Source organism: Chaetodon auriga, chromosome 24, assembly GCF_051107435.1.
Source record: "Chaetodon auriga isolate fChaAug3 chromosome 24, fChaAug3.hap1, whole genome shotgun sequence".
Classification (NCBI taxonomy): domain Eukaryota; kingdom Metazoa; phylum Chordata; class Actinopteri; order Chaetodontiformes; family Chaetodontidae; genus Chaetodon; species Chaetodon auriga.
In genome coordinates, this window is record NC_135097.1 from 17,107,479 (window position 1) to 17,126,844 (window position 19,366).

The 19,366-nt window shown below is 42.0% G+C and overlaps 1 protein-coding gene across 1 annotated transcript in view; it reads left to right on the forward strand.

Moving 5' to 3' along the window:
- Positions 1-421: 421 nt before the first annotated feature.
- mta2 (metastasis associated 1 family, member 2) overlaps positions 422-19,366 on the forward strand; it is a 30,437-nt gene continuing 11,492 nt past the window's right edge. The window contains exons 1-3 of the mRNA XM_076724669.1: positions 422-828; positions 10,487-10,554; positions 13,190-13,283. Coding sequence (XP_076580784.1) covers positions 801-828; positions 10,487-10,554; positions 13,190-13,283 — 190 coding nt within the window. The 5' untranslated portion in view covers positions 422-800. The remainder of the gene's footprint in view (positions 829-10,486; positions 10,555-13,189; positions 13,284-19,366) is intronic.

A 19,366-nucleotide genomic window follows, 5' to 3' on the forward strand; every position in this document is an offset into this window, starting at 1 on the left:
CATAACAGTCTCTTTGGAGCTTTTAGGATTTTATTTTGAAGGAGGCATGTGTTCTTTGCCTCTGCTGTGTGTGCGTGCGCGCGTGCATGTGTGTGTACCTTCCCAATTTCCTTCTTTGTGTAGATTTGTCAGTAACTTAAATATCTTAAGTCTGTGCAACTTCCTTTCCTCTCTTAGCATTTTTCTAAATAAACTTTTGGTCCGCTCAAAGGTCACGAGAATCACTTTAGGGACATTATAAAATGTTATAAGTTTACACTTTAAGTCACGTGCGCGTGCCTGTATTTCATATTCTAAATAAGTTGTTGATTAAACCAGGGCCAGTGAAAAAGTTAATTGTAAGATATCGGAGAATACCGACTATCTCCGAAGATGACGATTTGCACACGAACGAAGGGGGCCAGTGAGTGTGTGTTTCTGTGTGCGAGTGTGTGTGTGTGTTGAACTGAGCGGAGGTGAAGAAGAGGAGGATGAAGCTGGGAGCGGAGGATGGGAGGAAGAGTGGAGTAAGAGACAGGCTAGCTGTGTGTGAATGAGTGAGTGAGAGAGGAAGAGAAGAGGAAGGTCGTCTGAGGGACCGAAAACAAAGACTTGAGTTTTCGGGGGATAACCTCTGGAACATTACTAACGGAAACTTTCAACTTTTTACCCGCCACAGCTCGGCTCGTAGTGCCCGGAGCCGGCTTTGTTTCACGGCGGGGGTGTCTACGATAAATGAAGGAATAAAATAGATAACCATCGATCTTTTCTATCCAAGCGGGGAATACCCTGGGACTGATTTTGCGAAAGGTTACGAGAGAATGGCGGCCAACATGTACCGAGTGGGAGGTAAGGAATGTTTTACATTTTTAAGACACCCCCCACAACGTGATTGTTCGTTTCGACAGCAAGGTGGCTAGCTAGCCGCTAGCTGTCTGTTCGATTAGCCGCTAACTAATGCTAGCTCTTTCCTAGCGTCCGTACGTGCGTCCAGTCTTGCATCGAAGAACGTCAAATCTATTAAAACAACCAACGATGTATTGTGACTTAGCTAATGGGCAAATTGAGATAATTCCAACATTATGACTTAGTTTCCACTCGGATGGAATTAGCCGGAAACGCTCCCGTATTTGACATGGATATAGTACACTAAGCAGTGTTAATATTTCGAAAATATCAACTTTTAAAGCAGATTGGCGTGATATCCCGAGTAGTTTTTCCCCCGTAATACGTTAACGTTACCCCACCTCAGGCGGCTCCCGAGCAGCGTGGACTGTCTCTGAAAGTTACTGTTTTTATTTTAAATCAAATGCAGCCTGGTGGATACCAGAGTTTATGTAATAGTATTTGTAGTTGGAAGTCCGCGAAGCAACCGTAATTTGGTACATTTTCTGACGTGGAGTCTGTACATATGGTAACGTCCTGGAAGTGATCACAATGCTAGTTAGCAGGAGCTGCTAGCTGTTGAGAGGTCAGCATAAAACAAATTCTAGCTACGTCCGCGGTAGTTTGCTAAAGCTCGTTGGCTAGCTTTGTCGGTGTGGTGGGTTAATTTCATTATCGCCTCCACCATATCACTACATATGCAGCGTGTAGCATTAGCCGTGCAAGCTAACTTTGGTCGCTAAGTTGTGTTAGCGCTGCGAAGTGTATGTGGTGAAGTTATGTTTTAGCCGACGCTATTGCTTCTTCACGAAATATTGACAGATACGTGGTTCGTTTACTAGAACCAACGTTAACTGTCTCTTCTTATACCATATTCCATTCGTTGCCACGAATCACCGGCAAGAGAAACGCATACCATAGAGTTAAATCCCCGAAAAACCTGAAGTAAGTTACGTTAGCCAATGCTAACTTGCTACAAGTGTAACAATTTCAGTGTCCGTGAGACTTCTCATTTCATTATGGCCGCTACTTTGCCACTGGACGGAAACCGCAGCATATCAGCAAAATTAAATTAGGATATGTAATTAACATGAACTCTGACAGCACACATGTCAAGTGTTTGCATGGTATAGTAAAATATTTCAGGTTGCCTTATTTAAAAATCACCTCACTCATTTGCTAACACCGGGTTTCCAAACGTCACCATTATTGTGGAGAGAAACGAAACGCCGGCAAGATGCACGTATATTGTTTTTTTCCCCAGTTCCATCGGTGCTTTGACATGGACAAGTGTGCCTGTAACGTTATTTCACTGTGGATGTGATTTGTGGCCTTGTCTTTTCGGTGCTAACGTTTATTGTTTAACGTAATGTCTCCGAGCATTAATAACGATGTTAGGACTTAGTGTACCTTTTGAATGTGGGCTTGTGGCGGCAGAGATGGCTGAATTGACAGTGAGATCGTGTGACAGGCTTAGCGCTGTGTAAGGTCATTCAAGAGTCTGCAGACTATTTAGGTCATGCTGATTAAACACCACTCTGCAAAATATGCTCTATAATTCTGTGCTTAACATTAACACTTTGGTCGAATGGCGTAACGGTATACTACAATGAAATCCTGTGTTATAATTTAGCATTGTTTCCATCGTGCAGCACTTTTACAATGGTTTGCATGATGAGTGTGGGGCTCATCCACAGCAGACAGCAAAGGCACCACCTGTCTGTGTCAGTGGCAGTCTGGTAGATTGGGTTGATTGGGCTCATATGAAGTATCATGTAAGGTTGTCAAAAGTGTCAATACTTAAATACTTTTTTAATACCATGTGGTTAAAGCGATACAGTCTCCATTAATTATGCACTGGATAGTATCTGAGCTAAAAAATATCGATCTACAGTTAGCTTCTCAGCCATTACTGTTAACATTATTACAAATGTGTTGGTGTGTGTTCAGTGTCGTTTTCTGTATCAGCACTGTGTGCAGGTAAAAAAAAAACAATCATTATTTATTTAATATTCATTTATTTAATGTGGTATCCAATGTGGTATAGTGTATCATTTTTTATGCTAGTATTGTGTTTCAGTTTAAATTTCTGGTATTGACATTAGTTTCTGGTATTGGTTTTTAATACAGTTGCTGAGTGCTTTTGCCAATTGTTCAAGGTGTTATGTATGTGTAAAATTTGGCTGCCTGTGGCGATTAAAAAAAAAAAAAAAGCTGTTTCTGTAACTTGTAATTTTAGCCTTCAAACACCATTTTTGGGGGATACCAACTTCACCTGTATGCAGTCACCACCCCATCCAGCCAGGTAGTCTCAACCTGTTAAACTCAGTGTAACATGGGTAGACTTAAGTTTTAGCGTGGTCGGTTAACGCTGCTGTATAGAGGGCCACAACTAACAACTAAACAAGAAAATGATCGTGCTGAGGCTGTGAGTGCAGGGCTGAAGGACAGACAGAGTGAATGTGTGACTACACCTTTCACATTTCCTCACTCTTAGATAGATGGGTAGCTTCAGTTTGTAGGTAGTTAATATTAGACATTTTACTACCAATATGCTTTGGCAGAAAATATGAGTACAGTAGTCAGTGTATCATGGGGCATGTCAGTCAACTATATTTATATATGACCGCAACAGACACCAGTGTTGGGTAGGGTACCTGCAAAGTGCAGTGACCTAAGCTACCAGTTACTCTGCATTAAATGAAGCTTCACTACACCGAAGTACACCCAGAGAAATGTAGCAAGCTAAGTTACAGCAAAAGTAATGTGCTATATCAAAACTTTTCTTGACTTTGGCTTCATTCTAAGTCAGTGCCAGCAATGATTGAGAAAACTCAGTCAAACAAATAGGCAGGTATAAATATTAAGTTCAGTTGCTAATTGAACAATAAGCTGTGTTCTCTGCTGTCACTGCCCCAGATCTAATATGGCAACAAAAAAACACACAATAAGAAGAAGGGCGTGTACATGTGCCTGGGTATTACTCAGTTTGTGGGGACATGAGTTGGTTTACATAGTCACATTGTGAGGACTGGCCTTCTTTACGGGGACAGTAAGTCCCCATAACATATATCTTTAAATTTCAGGGTGAAGATTGGGGTTAAGGTTAGGGTAAGGGTTAGGATTAGGGTTAGACAAGTAGTGGCTATGGTTAGGGTAAGTCTCTAGTAAATGAAGGTAAGTCTTTGGAATATCCCCAAAAATTATGGAAATGTGTGTGTGTGAGTGTGTGTTAGCTGCTGCGACCTGTGCATGGGTATGCTAATGGTCCCATTTACAGGACAAACTGTTAACTCGAAGTTTCCCACCTAAAAATAACAAGCAAGATAAATAAAGAAGAAAAGGAATGAAGATCCCAACTCCCTTGTGATGAATTCCTCTCTGACTTCACCCTCTGCCATATTTCTGTCAAGTAAACTCAAGCTTGCTTTGTTTGTATCCCCCCCACATCATTTGATCAGTAAGAGAACTTAGCTGCCTGAAAAGCTGTTTGACTCAGTTCATCTCTTCAGTGAATGTGAATATTCCAGACAGGGCACCATCCAAACCTGAACAAGAGATGTTTTCAGGCAAACATTTTCTTTATTTGTCCACAATGTTTAATTGCAGGGACACAACATCCATATGTTACACTTCAAATGAGCAGTACAAATCTCAAGTCAGTACAATACATACTGGTGCTGGGTGATGAGTAAGAGAAACTAAAATCACCTCCTGCTAACTGTCAGTACTTGAGGCAGATTTACTAAATAGACACGTTTTGGTACATCGGCAAGAAAATGTCTAATGAAGATCGTTGTATCATAGCTTGTTGCACAGTGCACAGTGTACTTACAGTTAGAGCAACAATTGGGCATTTGTTTAATTGTTGGTTTAAGTCTTTTTTACCATCTGTTGACTTCAGCTCCTCAAATGTGAGAACTGGCTGCTTTTCTTGTCTTACGTTACTTGAAATTGATTCTTCAGGGAAACTAAACTGTCGGACAAAATGTGACATTTTATTGAGATCATACTGGGCTGCAGAAAATCACAATGAGCATTTTTCCATTTTTTTAATGCTTTATAGGTCGAACAAATTGATGGAGAAAGTAATTGGCAGATTAATCAAAATGAAATTAGCTTAAGTACATCCTTAAAATACACCTTCCCTTCAGGTGTATTTTTGATTTAGTTGATTTGATACATATGACAGATACAAAAGCTTGCTCCTCAGACCATGAAGGACTTCTGTGCAAGATCCATTGTGTTATTGGTAGGCTGTATAAAGCTCTCAGCTAGGTCTCTCAGGCAAAGTTGGACTTTTTGCCACCTTGCTGGATCATGTGAATGCAGTGTAATGTGCCACAGTATGATGTGGCAAACAAAATGTTAACAGTGTAATGCTAAGTGTAGCCTATGCAATATTGCAGTTAGCAACAAACATATGATTATGTAATGACCTAGAAATGGATTTTTAAGTAGCACACATAGTAAAACGACTAAGTTGTTTTGTTGTATAATGCAGAAACCATGAAGAAACAAATGTATTTTGTAATGAAGACCTCACTGGCAATGTTGTTAGACTTGAACCTGACAGAATGAGTTCATGTTTATGAAGCAAGTGTCCATGAATGATTATTTTTTCAATAAGAGTTTCTGTTGTTGCGGCTGGCTGGTGCAGGCAGTTCTGTATGAGCGAGCGCCTATATTACCAGTCCTCCATAAGCACATAGTGTTCAGCCTGCATGTAAGATCATTATCTTCCCCAGAGATTAGTCAAAGGGCTTCCTCCTCTTCATTCACCCTCAAGCACCCGGCACACTGCACCACTCCAGCCGCATACGTCCACAACAAACACTCACGGCTGCCTCAGCAGCGTCTCATCAGACACCTTCTTTTTTAGATCCCTTTTCCTACCTACTGATACTTACCTACTTACTTGTTTTTTTTTTCTTTTGATCATTAATCCATCAGCCCCTCTTTCATCGATACACTGAGCTGGCCTCAGTGTTGGTGGAACTGGATGATTCTTTGATTTGTCCCACTGAGCAAGAGGAAGAGATTGAGGGCTGGAATAAAAAAAATAACTCCCTCCTTCCATCACTTTGTCTTCAGAGCTAGAATTAGTCATGTCAGGCACATGAGAGTGCAGATCCCCTTTTGGTGCTTCAGCCAGTGTTATGTAATGTGGTGCTGTTATGTTCCTTCACTGTGAACAAGGAGGTGATGCTTCTGTGGTCGGACTCCCCATCAGTGTGCTAAGTAGAGCAAGAAATCCTCTCCCTGTCTGAATCTTTTCTTCTCCATCTCAGCTTGTGGTGATACATCAGAAACCTACTGATATCCTCCTGAGGCTTTCTGTCCCTGCTTGTGGGAGGACCAGATGGAGCTTGACGTGAAACCACACTGCTGTGCAGAACTGCATCAAACAGTACAAGGAAGCAGTGTGTCTGTGGCAGTGATGAATGATAAATGACTGGCAGGTCAATACAGTGTTTAAAGGTTCAAATCTCTGTCAAAACTGTCAACAGCTGGTATTGTGAGCCCGTATTCATTGTCATTAACTCTTAACATATTTACAAAAAATAACATTCGAGTAATTACAAAACAATTACAAAGTGCAGTGACCTCTTTTGAATCAACAACCCATTTCGGCAGCAGTTTTGCATAAATTATGTGTTCAAGATCAGATTAAAATTAGAAATGTAGCCTCGCTGCAGCGTTACATTAAAGTGTTACATGGCTAATGCAGTCTTCTCCCTAGAGTTGTGCAGGCCCGGTGGGCCGCCGAGCCAATGGGACTCCCTGCCAGGCCCAAACAAATCTTTTTAATGCCAAAAATAACACTAAATATCCATTCATTCTGAAGTCAATGATTTGCATTTGTGGGGGCCTCTGTGCAGCACTGTTCCTAAACATGAGTCAACCTCTGTTGCCTGGGAAACTCTTGATGTGAGTGCCACAGCCAGTGTCTCCCCTATATTCATCCTGCAGTGGCATGAGCGCCACTGCTGAAACTTCACACAGTCATTAATATCGTCTGCTCCCGTGCTTCACCGAGGGTGGGACTAACCCCTCTGCACACGCGCAGCAGAGTCACACATTAACTTGCTGACCCTTTTGGTGTTGTTGTGTTCGTAGCTGAGCTAAACCAGAGAATATTCACTTAGAATGGATCGGTGACTCTGCCCTCAGTGTTCTTTGTTAAGTTTGCTTGAAGTGAAGTAGCCGCGGCGCATTTCGTGTGGAGGGAGCACTGCACTGGACCTTTAAGTGCTACATCACTTGTTAGCAGCTGATCATATGGTAACACAGGAGGCAGTTTGGCCGCGTGGGCAAGGCCCTCTGAAGGCTTTCCGCCTCACTGGCAGCTACCAAAATAGTTATGTACAACTCTTATTCCAAAAAAGTTGAGATGCTGTGTAAAATGTAAATAAAAACCGAATTCAGTCACTTGCAAATGAAATGTGTTTACTAACAACAGTTTTGCAAAGTGTCTCCAGTAGTAATAGTATAATCCTTGACACAATCACGTGTTTCATGAAGTGGTGAACCTTGCTCCATTCTTGCTTGTGACGACAACAGTCTTTGAAGGACGTTCCTTTCATCTTTTGTTGGGCCTGGCCCAGCTTGGGTTGAATGTGTTACTGACATCAAATTCAGAATGCGCATATATTTACAAAAATCAATGAAGTTGATGAGGTAAAACATTAAATATATTGTCTTTGTGTTGTTTTTTATGTTGCATATGTGTCAAAAAGTTTTGGCAAATTATCATGTTCTGCTTTTTTATTTGTGTGTGTGTGTGTGTGTGTGTGTGTGTGTGTGTGTGTGTGTTTCTGAGAATGAGACTCTTCACAGATACTTGTGTGTGTGCATGTTTTACACAGCATCCCAACTTTCTTGCAAACAAGGCTGTAACAAAAAAATCTATGCTGAGAGTCTCTACCATATTTTGGTGTGATTTATGGGCACATTGTGTGTCCATGGCTGTCTGTGTTCGAGGTTAACACACACACACACACACACACACACACACACACACACACACACATAGAAAATGCAGTTTTACTGCTGCTCTTTCTTTTAAAGTTAAAATTCCCTAAATCTTGATGCAGCGCGCAGTGAAAAGACAGATGCATGCTGTGTTTTACTCTGAAGTGCAATGGTTAGGTTGGGGAAGAGCGGCTGATTGATTTGAGCATCGTCAATCATGTCACAGCATGCTTGTCTAGTGATTCCCCTTGGTTGGCTGGTTTGGGGGCGTGGATGGGTTAATGATACAGTGTTAACCTAATTAATTATAATATTGCAAAACATTTGGATGTCAACAAATAGTTAATAGTTAAGTCATATTTTACAAGTCTTGGGCTGCATGAATATACATTTGTCGCAGCAATATTACAGCTTGCCTCATCAGTGACTTTTGTGCCGTGAAAGGTGAATTTACTTACTTACTTAAGTTGATGTCGTGCCCTGGCTTCCTTCTGAAGAATTGTGTGAGACACTCCTTCCCACAGATCTTACTAGAGAACATGCTGAGCTAACAAGATAACCATAGTGACGGTAGATACTGTAGATCAGTCAAAGAGTTGCAGTCCAGTCATTAGCAGTCAGACATTGCATGCTGCGATCAGTGTGTCAATGCAGAAAAAATTTGGTCGGTCGAAGACCTTTTTCAGCAACCTGCCAATGGCAGCTCACCGCATACCACACACAGCAAATGTGTCTTGCCCTTGATTGGTGGGCCAAAAGTGCATTGCACACTGGTCATGCAGCATTGTCATGTGACAGAAGAAGCCACCAGAAAACTGTAGAAAACATGGTGAAAATATGATATTTCAGCATGAATATGAAGAAGGTCAGTCTACTCATCGCTCCACACAGATCTGAGGTTTCCATCAGCCACTATTCTTCATGTCCTCTGTGAAAGCTTCAGGGCTTGAGACAAACAGTGTCCTGTTGTACTGGGAATGATTTGAAATGTGAAACTGCCCCTTAGCTAAATGACAAATTGAACCGAGTGCATTTTCTCATGCTGTTACTGTAGCTGCTACCACTGGCTGAGTCAATACTTAGTTGAACCGCCTTTTGCTGCAATTCAGCAGCAAGTCTTTTGGGTCTTGGGTTTTGTCTCTACCAGCTTTGCACATCCAGATCTGGGTGATGTGCAATGTTGCATTTCCACCACACATAGCATTTTGTGCCACGGCCAAAAAGTTCAGTTTTCTCATCTGACCCGAGTACCTTCTTCCACGTAATTCCTGTGTTTCCACATGGCTTGTGGCAAACTCCAACCAGCATTTCTTACAGCTTTCTTTCCGGTATGGCTTTCTTTACATCTGATTTTTAGAGTGCATGACTTCAAGTCGTCTTGTGGACAGATTCTTTCACCTGAGCTGTGGATCATTCCAGCTCCTCCAGACTCAGTGTCAGCTTATTGGTTGCATCTCAGAGTAATGCTCTCCTTGCCCTGTCCGTCATTTTAGGTGGACAGCCTTCTCTTGGTAGATTTGCTGTTGTGCAATATTCTTTCCATTTTCTAATGATATGAAGGTGCTTCATGAGATACGTTTCTTGTTTTTTTTTACCCTGTCCCTGCTTTGTATTGCTCCACAACTTTATCCCTGACCTTTTAGGCGAGCTCATGATGCTGTTTGCTTGGCAATGTTCTTTAATAAACCGAGGCATTCAGTGAACAGGTGTTATTTATTTTGAGAGTAAATTGTACACAGGTGGACTGAATTATGGACTATTTTGTGTTGGTCAATTACATACGTCCCCAGTAAAATCCACTTTCATTTGTGGTTGTAACATCGCAAAATATGGAAAAGGAGGGGGTGAATACTTATGTAGGGCACTGTATTTGGGCTTGATTCACGCCATCTCTTATCAGGAGATTTTTAATTTTTTATTCGCACAACATTATTACTGACGTCTTTTTTTCCCACACACCTTACCCACAAATTAGGGCCGAACAGTTGATCAAAATATTTTCATTAGCATTGTGATGCTGCAGAGATGCTACAGATCATGTCAACAATCACATGTCTACCGTGGAAATGAAAAACAAAAATTAGCATTCCCACTCAAATTGTGACTCGATTACAATCTCTGTCAGCATTTATTTTAACCAAAATTGTGGATCAAAGTGAAATGAAAATTAGAACGGAAACATGGCAGTCCCAGGATGGAAGGAATTGTCACATGGTGTGCGAGTGACAAATTGAAGTTGAGCACTGCCACTGCTACATGCTTTGGGTAACACTCACATTACAGCAGTCCCGTTACTGAGCTGGCAGGCTCTGACTTTCCTGACAGCTTCTCAGTGTTGTATGGACAGGCCGCCAATTAGAGCTGTGTGGCACGCGTTCCTGTCCATCAGATTAGACAAAATCTTATCGTTTCTGTCGTTACGGCTACAGAACATGTGCAGAGCTGATGAGATGCAATAACAGAAATGTGTTAGTGTCTGTCCAGAGAAGACCTGAACAATCAGAGGTTCATCCTGAGATGTATTTGGGGCTGCTGTAAAATGTATTGTTAGAAGAATATTTATTGTTCTTAGGTGTTTTATGAAGTAAGGTTTTCCATTGATGTGCACAAAACATGAATCTAACCCTTTCCCCTTTGTTTTTTCCAGATTATGTGTACTTTGAGAACTCCTCCAGCAACCCTTACCTGATCCGCAGAATAGAAGAGCTCAACAAGGTTGGTTGTCTCTCTTTCTTCCTTCACCCTCACATGTTTCCAATGAAGAGTTCTTCCTGTAATATGTGGTACTGTTGTATTGTCCTATTGTATACCGTAATCAGGCTGTGTCCTCTCAGCTCATACACCTTAGTCACAGAAAATTCTGGTCAACTAGCTGGTGTTTTAAAATTCAATACGAGTGTATTAGGTTCCAGTCAACATACTATACACACACTAACACACTCACCATGTCCCTCTGTCTTTCCTGGACACTGTTGGTAAACCGTGGCTACTGTAATGACAGGACACTGGTGCAGGAACCACTTACATAACAGCAGCAGCAGCAGCAGCATATGACACAGGCTTGTTTCCCAGTCAAAGGATTAAGCTCATTTATGTAACACTTACATTGAAGGGCTTGTGCTGAGCACCAGGAGGACTGCATCGTCCTGAGTGCTAATGGCTGCTGAGCACAATGAATGAATAGTAAGTGAGAGAGTGGCCAGCGCTCCAGCTCTAGGCTGGAATGTAGGGAAGCACTGTGTGTGCTGTAGCTGCTCTCTCTCCTCATGATCACAGTCAATCCAGGCAGGACGAAACCCCTCATCATTGTACAGACCTGAAGTGCTACTATTAGTAAAGGATTGGTTACGTTTTAATTACCAAATTCATGTTCACTAGCATGCTCGTCACAGGTTACGCTAATTGCTAATTAGCCGCCACACTAGGTAGATTTTGGTAGGAAGTTTGTACCATTTGCATTTGTTCAGAATGTTAATTTACATAGTTGATGCTGTGGGGTTGGGCATATGACCTCAAATATACATCACAGTATTTTATTTATATTTTATTTATTTATTAAGGTGACAGTATTATATCATGGTATTACAAAAATAAAAGGGATGCTCCACTCAAAGCGTGATTCTACCTCTTTTCACTCTATTAATAATGTAAAGGAACATATCTTAAGAAAGAAAAAAATATCTGAAAATTTGATGTGTTAGGAATGAAAATGAGGTTTAGGCCCACGTGTGTTTTAGAAGAAGTAACCTGCCCCATAATGTAGGCTCATTAGTAAATGTAATGTGGTTCATTCTCAGAGTTGGACATAGGGTTGGAACCCAAAGTAGATTATATGAGTAGTGAAATAGTCAGTGTACCATGAAGCATGTCTATCAAGACACTTACATATGGCAGCAACAGACACAAATACTGCCACACACACACTGACCAGGCTTTCCTGTAACAACAGATCCAACTGAGTTTGTGTTGCAGTACGAAGTGTGGAGATGATGTTAGCTCTGTCGGTGTGAGACGACACAAGAAGCAACGTGAAAACAGTTTCCCATATTCAAGCTACCACTCTGGTTATTCAGTCGGCTTCAAATGAGGCTTAATGTTCACACCGTTTCTCTTGTCTGTCCCTCAATATTAAATACACCAGCATTACTCCAGTGTGTGGGTCTGCAATAGATGCTACTAACAACATTAGCCGTGGAACATGGTAACGGCAAATTCAACAGGCTAACCAGCAAAATACACAATAAAGGAACATACAAGCTTTCAGATTCTAAGTTTGAAGTTCTTATTGATCTGTCCTTGAGCGTCGGTTTTAAAGTGAATCCTGCTTTTTATTGGTCCTCAAAGCAGTCCAAAGTAAAATGATTTGCGCACACATAGAATTGTTAGCCTAAGAGTTTTCCTGTTGTTATTGTTGTTGTTGTTGTTGTTGTGGTACATTTCCATCATGTTAATTAACGGGGTCTTCACTTCCTTGGATGGTGGAAGTAGATGAAGACGTTTGTGTTGGTTCTTGCAGCCAACAGCAAAGAAATTGAAGTGCACTGTTTGCAATGTTACCTTTGCATCTTTGTGTTACCACAGTCATTGTTATAGCGAGGAAAATAGTAGTTAGTGGATGTAACTCCAGTTCTATGAGTATGTGCATAGCCCTCCACCTGCATGCTATCACAGCCACAGTAAATTGCATTATTTTGATATTGGAACACATTTATCACCGTAAGGACAATATTGCAAATCCATGTTGTGGCAGAACACGACACCAATGACGGTGATGCGGTATGACGCCCGTCCCCAGTTAATGGTGGAGTCATTGGCTGGAAGTGGTTTGGTGAAAGATCATTGTGTAGAATTTAGCGAATACACTTAAACGTACCCCTCCGTTTCTAAGCTTGTTGGAGAATCTACCATGACTGCGAAACTCACAAAACATTGGATTTGTCTGTCCTGGGCTACTGTTGTAACGTGGCAGACCCTGTGGAAGCAGAGCTGCTCCCTCTGTAGATATAACAATTCTAGATCATTCTAAAGTAACGAAAGCATGATTCTTATTTCCAGATGACTCCACCTAAATGAAATCCTACTTATGAATATTTTATTCCACTTCTGCCATATTCTGCCAGTAGATCCTCCTAAATCTTACATACTGGTCCTCTAATCTTCAATCTTGTATGAATCAAATGTAAATTATGGTGTACCCTAACTGGTAATCCATGGTTAGTGAATTCAAACATGTGACAGAAATGAATGGTAGCTACAAAAGCTCAGACTTTTGACAAGAGCTATAGAACAGAGGGAGTTGTACCAGTGCTTTATTATGATGCTAACTTGTAACCTGATTCTCCGCTTACAGACAGCCAATGGGAATGTGGAGGCAAAGGTGGTGTGTCTCTTCCGGAGGCGAGACATCTCAGGCAACCTCAACACCCTGGCTGACAGCAATGCAAGTGAGTAGCAACCAGAGTCCAAACCTAATCTCAGCTCCCCTCTTGTTTTCTACCATGAGAGAGCAGGTATGATATGGCTCGCTGCCTTTAATCAACCTGTTCCTCATTGTGTTTCACATAAAAGCCTCAAAGCACCTCTTCAGCATTTATGTTGGAAACTGCACCAAGGCCTGTTTGCAGGGATTAAAATAACACCAGCACTTTTGTCTAAGGCTCAGTGCTGAATGCTAGTTTGGAAAAGGAATAGTTTAAGGGATATTTCAGCGCTGGAAAGATGATCTTGTTGTAAAGCGGGCCTGTCTATGCAGTACAAAGGTGCAAGTGTGTTTGAAGTTGGTGCTACGTGACCAGGGAGAAACAAAGAAAAAGGGCTGCATTTATTCCCTTTTCACAAAAAGGCACAACAACCAGAATGCACTGTGCTCGTCGCCTTCCAAGGCCGCTCCTATTTAATAGGCTTGACCAGAGCTTTTAGATCAGACCAGCATCACTTCCCCTGCCCCAGACTTCACTGTCAGCCAGCACTGTACCAAGGTCCAAACCTGCACTAATGATACTGGCAAAAAAACAAACATTTGATGTCTTGTGAGAAAGTGTGTGTGAGGTGTGAAAATCAGTCGCTCAGCATCTCTCAGGTTTGTCATCAAACTTTCTCCTCAGTTGAAAAAAAAAAAGGATTTCTTAGTTTAATACAGTACTCTGGTGACATAGCACTCTGGCTATTATAACAAGTTATGTTATTTAAAGTTTTATTCACATCTTTCTATTGCACACTGCAGTGATGTTATGAAACGACTAACTTTGTTCAGTGTGAACACACTGTGCGATTGAATGGCTTCATGTTAATTTAGATTTAGTCTTTGTCTTTTAATCTAGTTGACAAAAAGAAATAACATATTTAATAATCCAAAGATTAGTTGACAGAAATGTTGCATCACTGTCTCTCATTGGCCAGATTCCTTCAGCGGTTGCACTTGCGCTGTCGGTGAACAGTCACAAAAAGGCGTTGTGGGCGTGCTGGAAGAGTGAATGTTAAAAGAGTGGTGACTCTGAGTTCTGACACAGAGGTTGGCAAAAATCTATGGGTTTGCCAAACTGCAACACTAAAGAATCTTTTATCTCTACCTTCTCTTCCTCATTAGCAAAGAGCAGCGTATAAAACACTCAGCTAGCAGCGGCACTGTCACTTTGACCAGTTAGTGACAGACGCCTCCAGCGGCAGCTCATATCAGCTGTCAGTAATTAACATTAATTCTGTGAGTAACTTGATGAAAGAACAAAATGAATCTTGGCTGTTGTCTCATTTGCGTGCCCGTGTCTGTTCTTGTCCAGGAGTCATTTGTGAGTGATGACCCTCCTCCATGTAACACCACCGTACAACCACGAGTGGGTTGAGAGTTTCTGTATTTCCAACGGATACAACACGTCCTTTTTTCGAGCTCATCATGTCACTTTCCCCTTGACCTTCATTCATGTTGTATCAATAATTTAAGCTGATCATAGTTTTGAAGCAGGACCTTCACTATTTGGATTAAGAAGCTTGTGAAAATAGATGTGTTAAAGCCAGTTGTCTACAGCTGTTATTTCGATGTGTCAGATACATTTAATCAGCAGGTCATATTGAGCTCAGCTCATTTTAAGGTTCCTAGAGGACACAGGTTTCACCTCAACACCACTGCATCAAATTATGTGGTAATAAAATGATTCCACATCCACTGGATCTATTTCTAAGAATGATTAGAACGCTAATAATAGTTATTTGAATGCTGGCCCTGCCCCCCTCCACCTCACCCTGACTCCGCCCATGAGCCCAGTCTCCGTCTTCTGTGTGATCAGAGAGCCAAGGAGGTGGGAGGTGGAGGAAGTGGGATAGTGTTAATGGCACGCAGACGACTGAAGTCTGATCACATTCACTCATTACCCGCACACCAACACCAGCCCCACCCCACCCCCTCCACACGCACACACACACCTACCCCCCACCCTCTCGTAGGCCGCAGTGCTCCAGACAAAGACATCTGCACACACACACACACACACACACACTACACCTCAGATGGATGTTTTGCTGTCTCTGCACCCTGCTCATTGATGACTGGTCATTTGCAGACAGGTCTGAGATTTGACTAAACACAATGATTAGAATTTCATCATGTGTTGTCGCTGTCTGCTGGCAGCCTTTTATTCATTTAAAGAGACTGAGCCATCTACCCGATAAACAAAGCTTTGCCTAATACGATTTTATAGGTGATACACTGACAGAGCTTAACCACAACAGCACAAAACAACCTTTACAGACACGTTTTTCGTGTTTCTCTCTGTTGTAATGCAGCTTTTCTCAGCAGCAAACCATGAAGATTCAATAACAGCAAACGCCTTGTTCTTACCTACTATCTGAGACAGGTGGATGTAATGATGATGCTTTGGTTATCGTTGACGATCTTATCATCACACGCTGACAGTCATTTGGCAGAGTCAGATTTTCTTCTTCTGCTCTATCCAGTGACTGAAAGCGTCATCAGTATAATTAGTTGTTTTCAAGCCGCATAGTTCATCTCATTGTGGTTTGGAAAGTTTTTGGTTTAGAAATTTTGCATTTGGCTTCGGCTTTGGTGCAGTCTGCCATTGAGTACCTGAAAGTGACTGACTAAGCAGGCTTTAGACTGAAAGCAGCCCTGTGTTAAAACAACATAAGAGTCTGTGTTGGTGGGGCAGTTTAAGTGTTTGAATCAAAATGTGATGACAGTTGAGGCTTGTTAGCTTATGTTACCAACCCTGTCAAAGAAATCTGATCAGACCGCACCCAAAAATAACTGTTAACAAATCGTTCTGATTTTTTTGTGTAATGGACTTTAATTTTGATTGGAATTTGTCTTATTTAATAATGGATTGTTCTAGACAAACACTTCAATTTTCAGCTTCCTTTTTAGGGGCTTTATCAGACGCCCAAACACAGCAGAGAGGTTTATAATACTCTGAAACAGGAATTTACAATTCTGCGAAGTTAACACAGCAGCCACCATTTAATATTGTTACAACAGCCAAAGATTAAGCGTAGAAGTATGCTGTTTGTGTCACAATGTACACAAATGCCCCCCACCCCCCAAAAAGACTGCATAGTTACTGCAGACTCATTATTTTCCAGTATCATCCCTAGTTTGAACGGAGCCTCAGGAACAAATGATAGCAAGATGGGACAACCAGCAGCACATCCCCGTAGACTGAATCCACAATACAGTGGCCAAATATTTAATATATATATATATATGCATGGCCTTTTCGGGATATTTTTGGTAAAATTAAACCAAAACACCAAAACAACAGGAAAACAGCTCAATCTCCTCATCCTGTTTTGGTTGTCAAACCAAACTGCGCATGTCGGTTCAGATATGTTATGAACACACTCAGCCTGGTTATTCTGCTGCCCTCCTGCTCCACAGTGTCATGGAGAACAAAAATACAAATTATTTGTTTACTCAATTATTGTTTACCATAGTCAACAATGAACTTGAGTGTATAATAGTGATTTTGATCACGAGTCACAAAAGCCAAACCAAGTGAACAGTTTTTGCTGCACTGACAGGTCGACAGTCGACAGTTAAAGTAACATTTAAGAAGAGAATCGGCTTTTTAAGTCACTGCTACACAGCCCAGGACCATGTTTGGGTCATTTCCCAAAAGTTCAGTTTCACCCGTCCACGCCAACATGCAACTCCACTGTTTGTGAGTGTTTTGGAAAAGCTTTTTTTTATGAGTGAAAACCCTGCTTAACAAAATCTAGTTTTATTATTATAGTTTCAAAGTCCATCTCACCCTGTCACACGCTCACAGCGATACGTGTGACTGTGTGTGAGCCTGCTCTGGTCTCTTCAGTCTGCCTCAGTCTCGCCTGTTCTGGTCTTCTAACAGTGATGAAGAAGTGATCCAGCGCCTTTGGTCTGCTGCTGCTTGTTTCTACAAAACCTCACTTTATCTGCCTCACTTTTTCATCAATGCTCCCCTCCTCTTCCTCCTTCTAGACACACACACACACACATACAGACACACACACCAATTCTTTGTGCAGAACAAAAGGCCCTTGATCTGTCCCCGAGGGCCACAGCATGCAAAGGGTTAATTCTGACTTGCCTTGTGTCTTTGTCAGAGTGAAGGAAGTGTGTGTGTGTGTGTGTGTGTGTGTGTGTGTGTGTGTGTGTGTGTGTGTGTGTGTGTGTGTGTCAGTAGAGGGAGTTCGCTACTGTTATGCTGCATGCGATTTAAGTGCCTGTCGCTCTTTTGGTTTATGTGGTTTCTTCTTTGTGCGTGTGTGTGTGTGCGTGTGTGTGTGTGTGTGGAGGGAGTTGGGGATACATGTTGGGGGGTGGGGGGGTGGGGGGGATGGGCGCCTCAGGTTTGGTACACAGGGTTTCCTACTATGTCTGGCAGGGACTAGCCGGACAGGGGGAGGAGGGGGGAGGGGGTTGAGAGGTTAACAGAAAAGGGGTGTGGTTTAAGGTACCGTCCCTCTCGCTCACTGTCGCTCTCTCTCTCTCTCTCTCTCTCTCTCTCTCTCTCTCTCTCTCTCTCTCTCTCTCTCTCTCTCTCTCTCCCCCCTTGCCCTCACTGACAGGGTTTCCTGTGGCTGAGTGCAGGGGCGGAGTCCACGGAGATGGAGCGATATAGTCCCTCCCCTCCATCTTGCAACAAATTACTCGCCCGCCTGAAATTAGGAATGCGCAATCTAGTGGCTGAACACACACACTCACACACACACTCTTTCTCACACACACACACACACACACACACACACACACACACACACACACACACTCACAGAGCTGCCTATGGCTTAATTTTTTCATATCTCTTACTGGCTGGAGACATGGGTGTCACATGGGTGTGGTAATGTGAAACAGTCGCATTGTTTTACAGTAAGTCCATTAATAGCTGTCTGTGGGCCTGTGTGTTGTAGTGGATGGCAAAGATCAAACACGCAGTTTAAATTCCTAAATACAAGTCATGACTTTTCCCTAACCTGATCATTTGATGACCTTTGAACTCTCACAAAGTGCTTTATAGAGGATTATCAAAATATTAACTGCTGCAATAGGAAGTGAAAGCAATAAAAGCAAAGTAAGGACAGTAAAAGGTCATTACATAAAAGTATGTCTGTAAACATGGCGGCCTGAGGCTTCAGGCCTTGTTCAGATAGACAAACAAGGGCGCTTCCTCATTAATGTCAACGAGACCACTGCTTTGGGACAGCAGGCGCCCTGATGAAGGCGTCTCCCTCAAAAGTGTTGAGTCTGGCTTATGCTTTGCCACGAGGCAGTCCTACCTGTGGGAGAAATACATGGATATGAAGGAACATTTCATTTGTGCATTGACATGGTTAGTTGACCTGAGAGGGCCTCACTGTCCTTCACACGTTGCATACTTTCGTGAGCAGACTCTTGGTGTCTGGAGGTAATAATAAGATGTCGACTTTGCTGATGTTCCGACTCTCCTGACAGTGGAAGGGACTTGGTGATTCATGATTCTGTGTGTTGTAGGATGGACTGTATGAAGCTGAGCGATTGTAATGTCACGTCATGTTTTTGGTGTACATGCCAACATGCTTTACAAATGTCTTCTCTGGCAACAGACTTGTGTTGTAATAAACTTATATATTCATTTAAGGCCAACTTGAGCTGCACAAGTTTTTATTCTTCCTTTCATCAAAATGAAGATTGACCAGAAGTACAAGTTTTTCCACGTCACAGCCTCATCCTGCAGTGCACTGCATTGATCAGTCAAATGGGTGCAAGTACGCATTCCTCATAGATCACACTTTACTGTACTGTATTATCTAGCAACAGGGTGGGTGATCCTCTATTACTACATATGTCATTTTTAGATAATGATATTGTTAACATTGCTCACAATCATCTGTTGCACCTACGAGATAGAGAACACATTAACAACAGTATGGCAAAGTCTTTTAATGGTCGGCAGATTTATCTTCTCATTCAGTATATTGCCATGCTGCCCAACCCTTGCTTGCAGTTGTTAACAGAGATTAAAATGCTTGCCACTGTAATAACTTCCCACAGTTGTAAAATTCA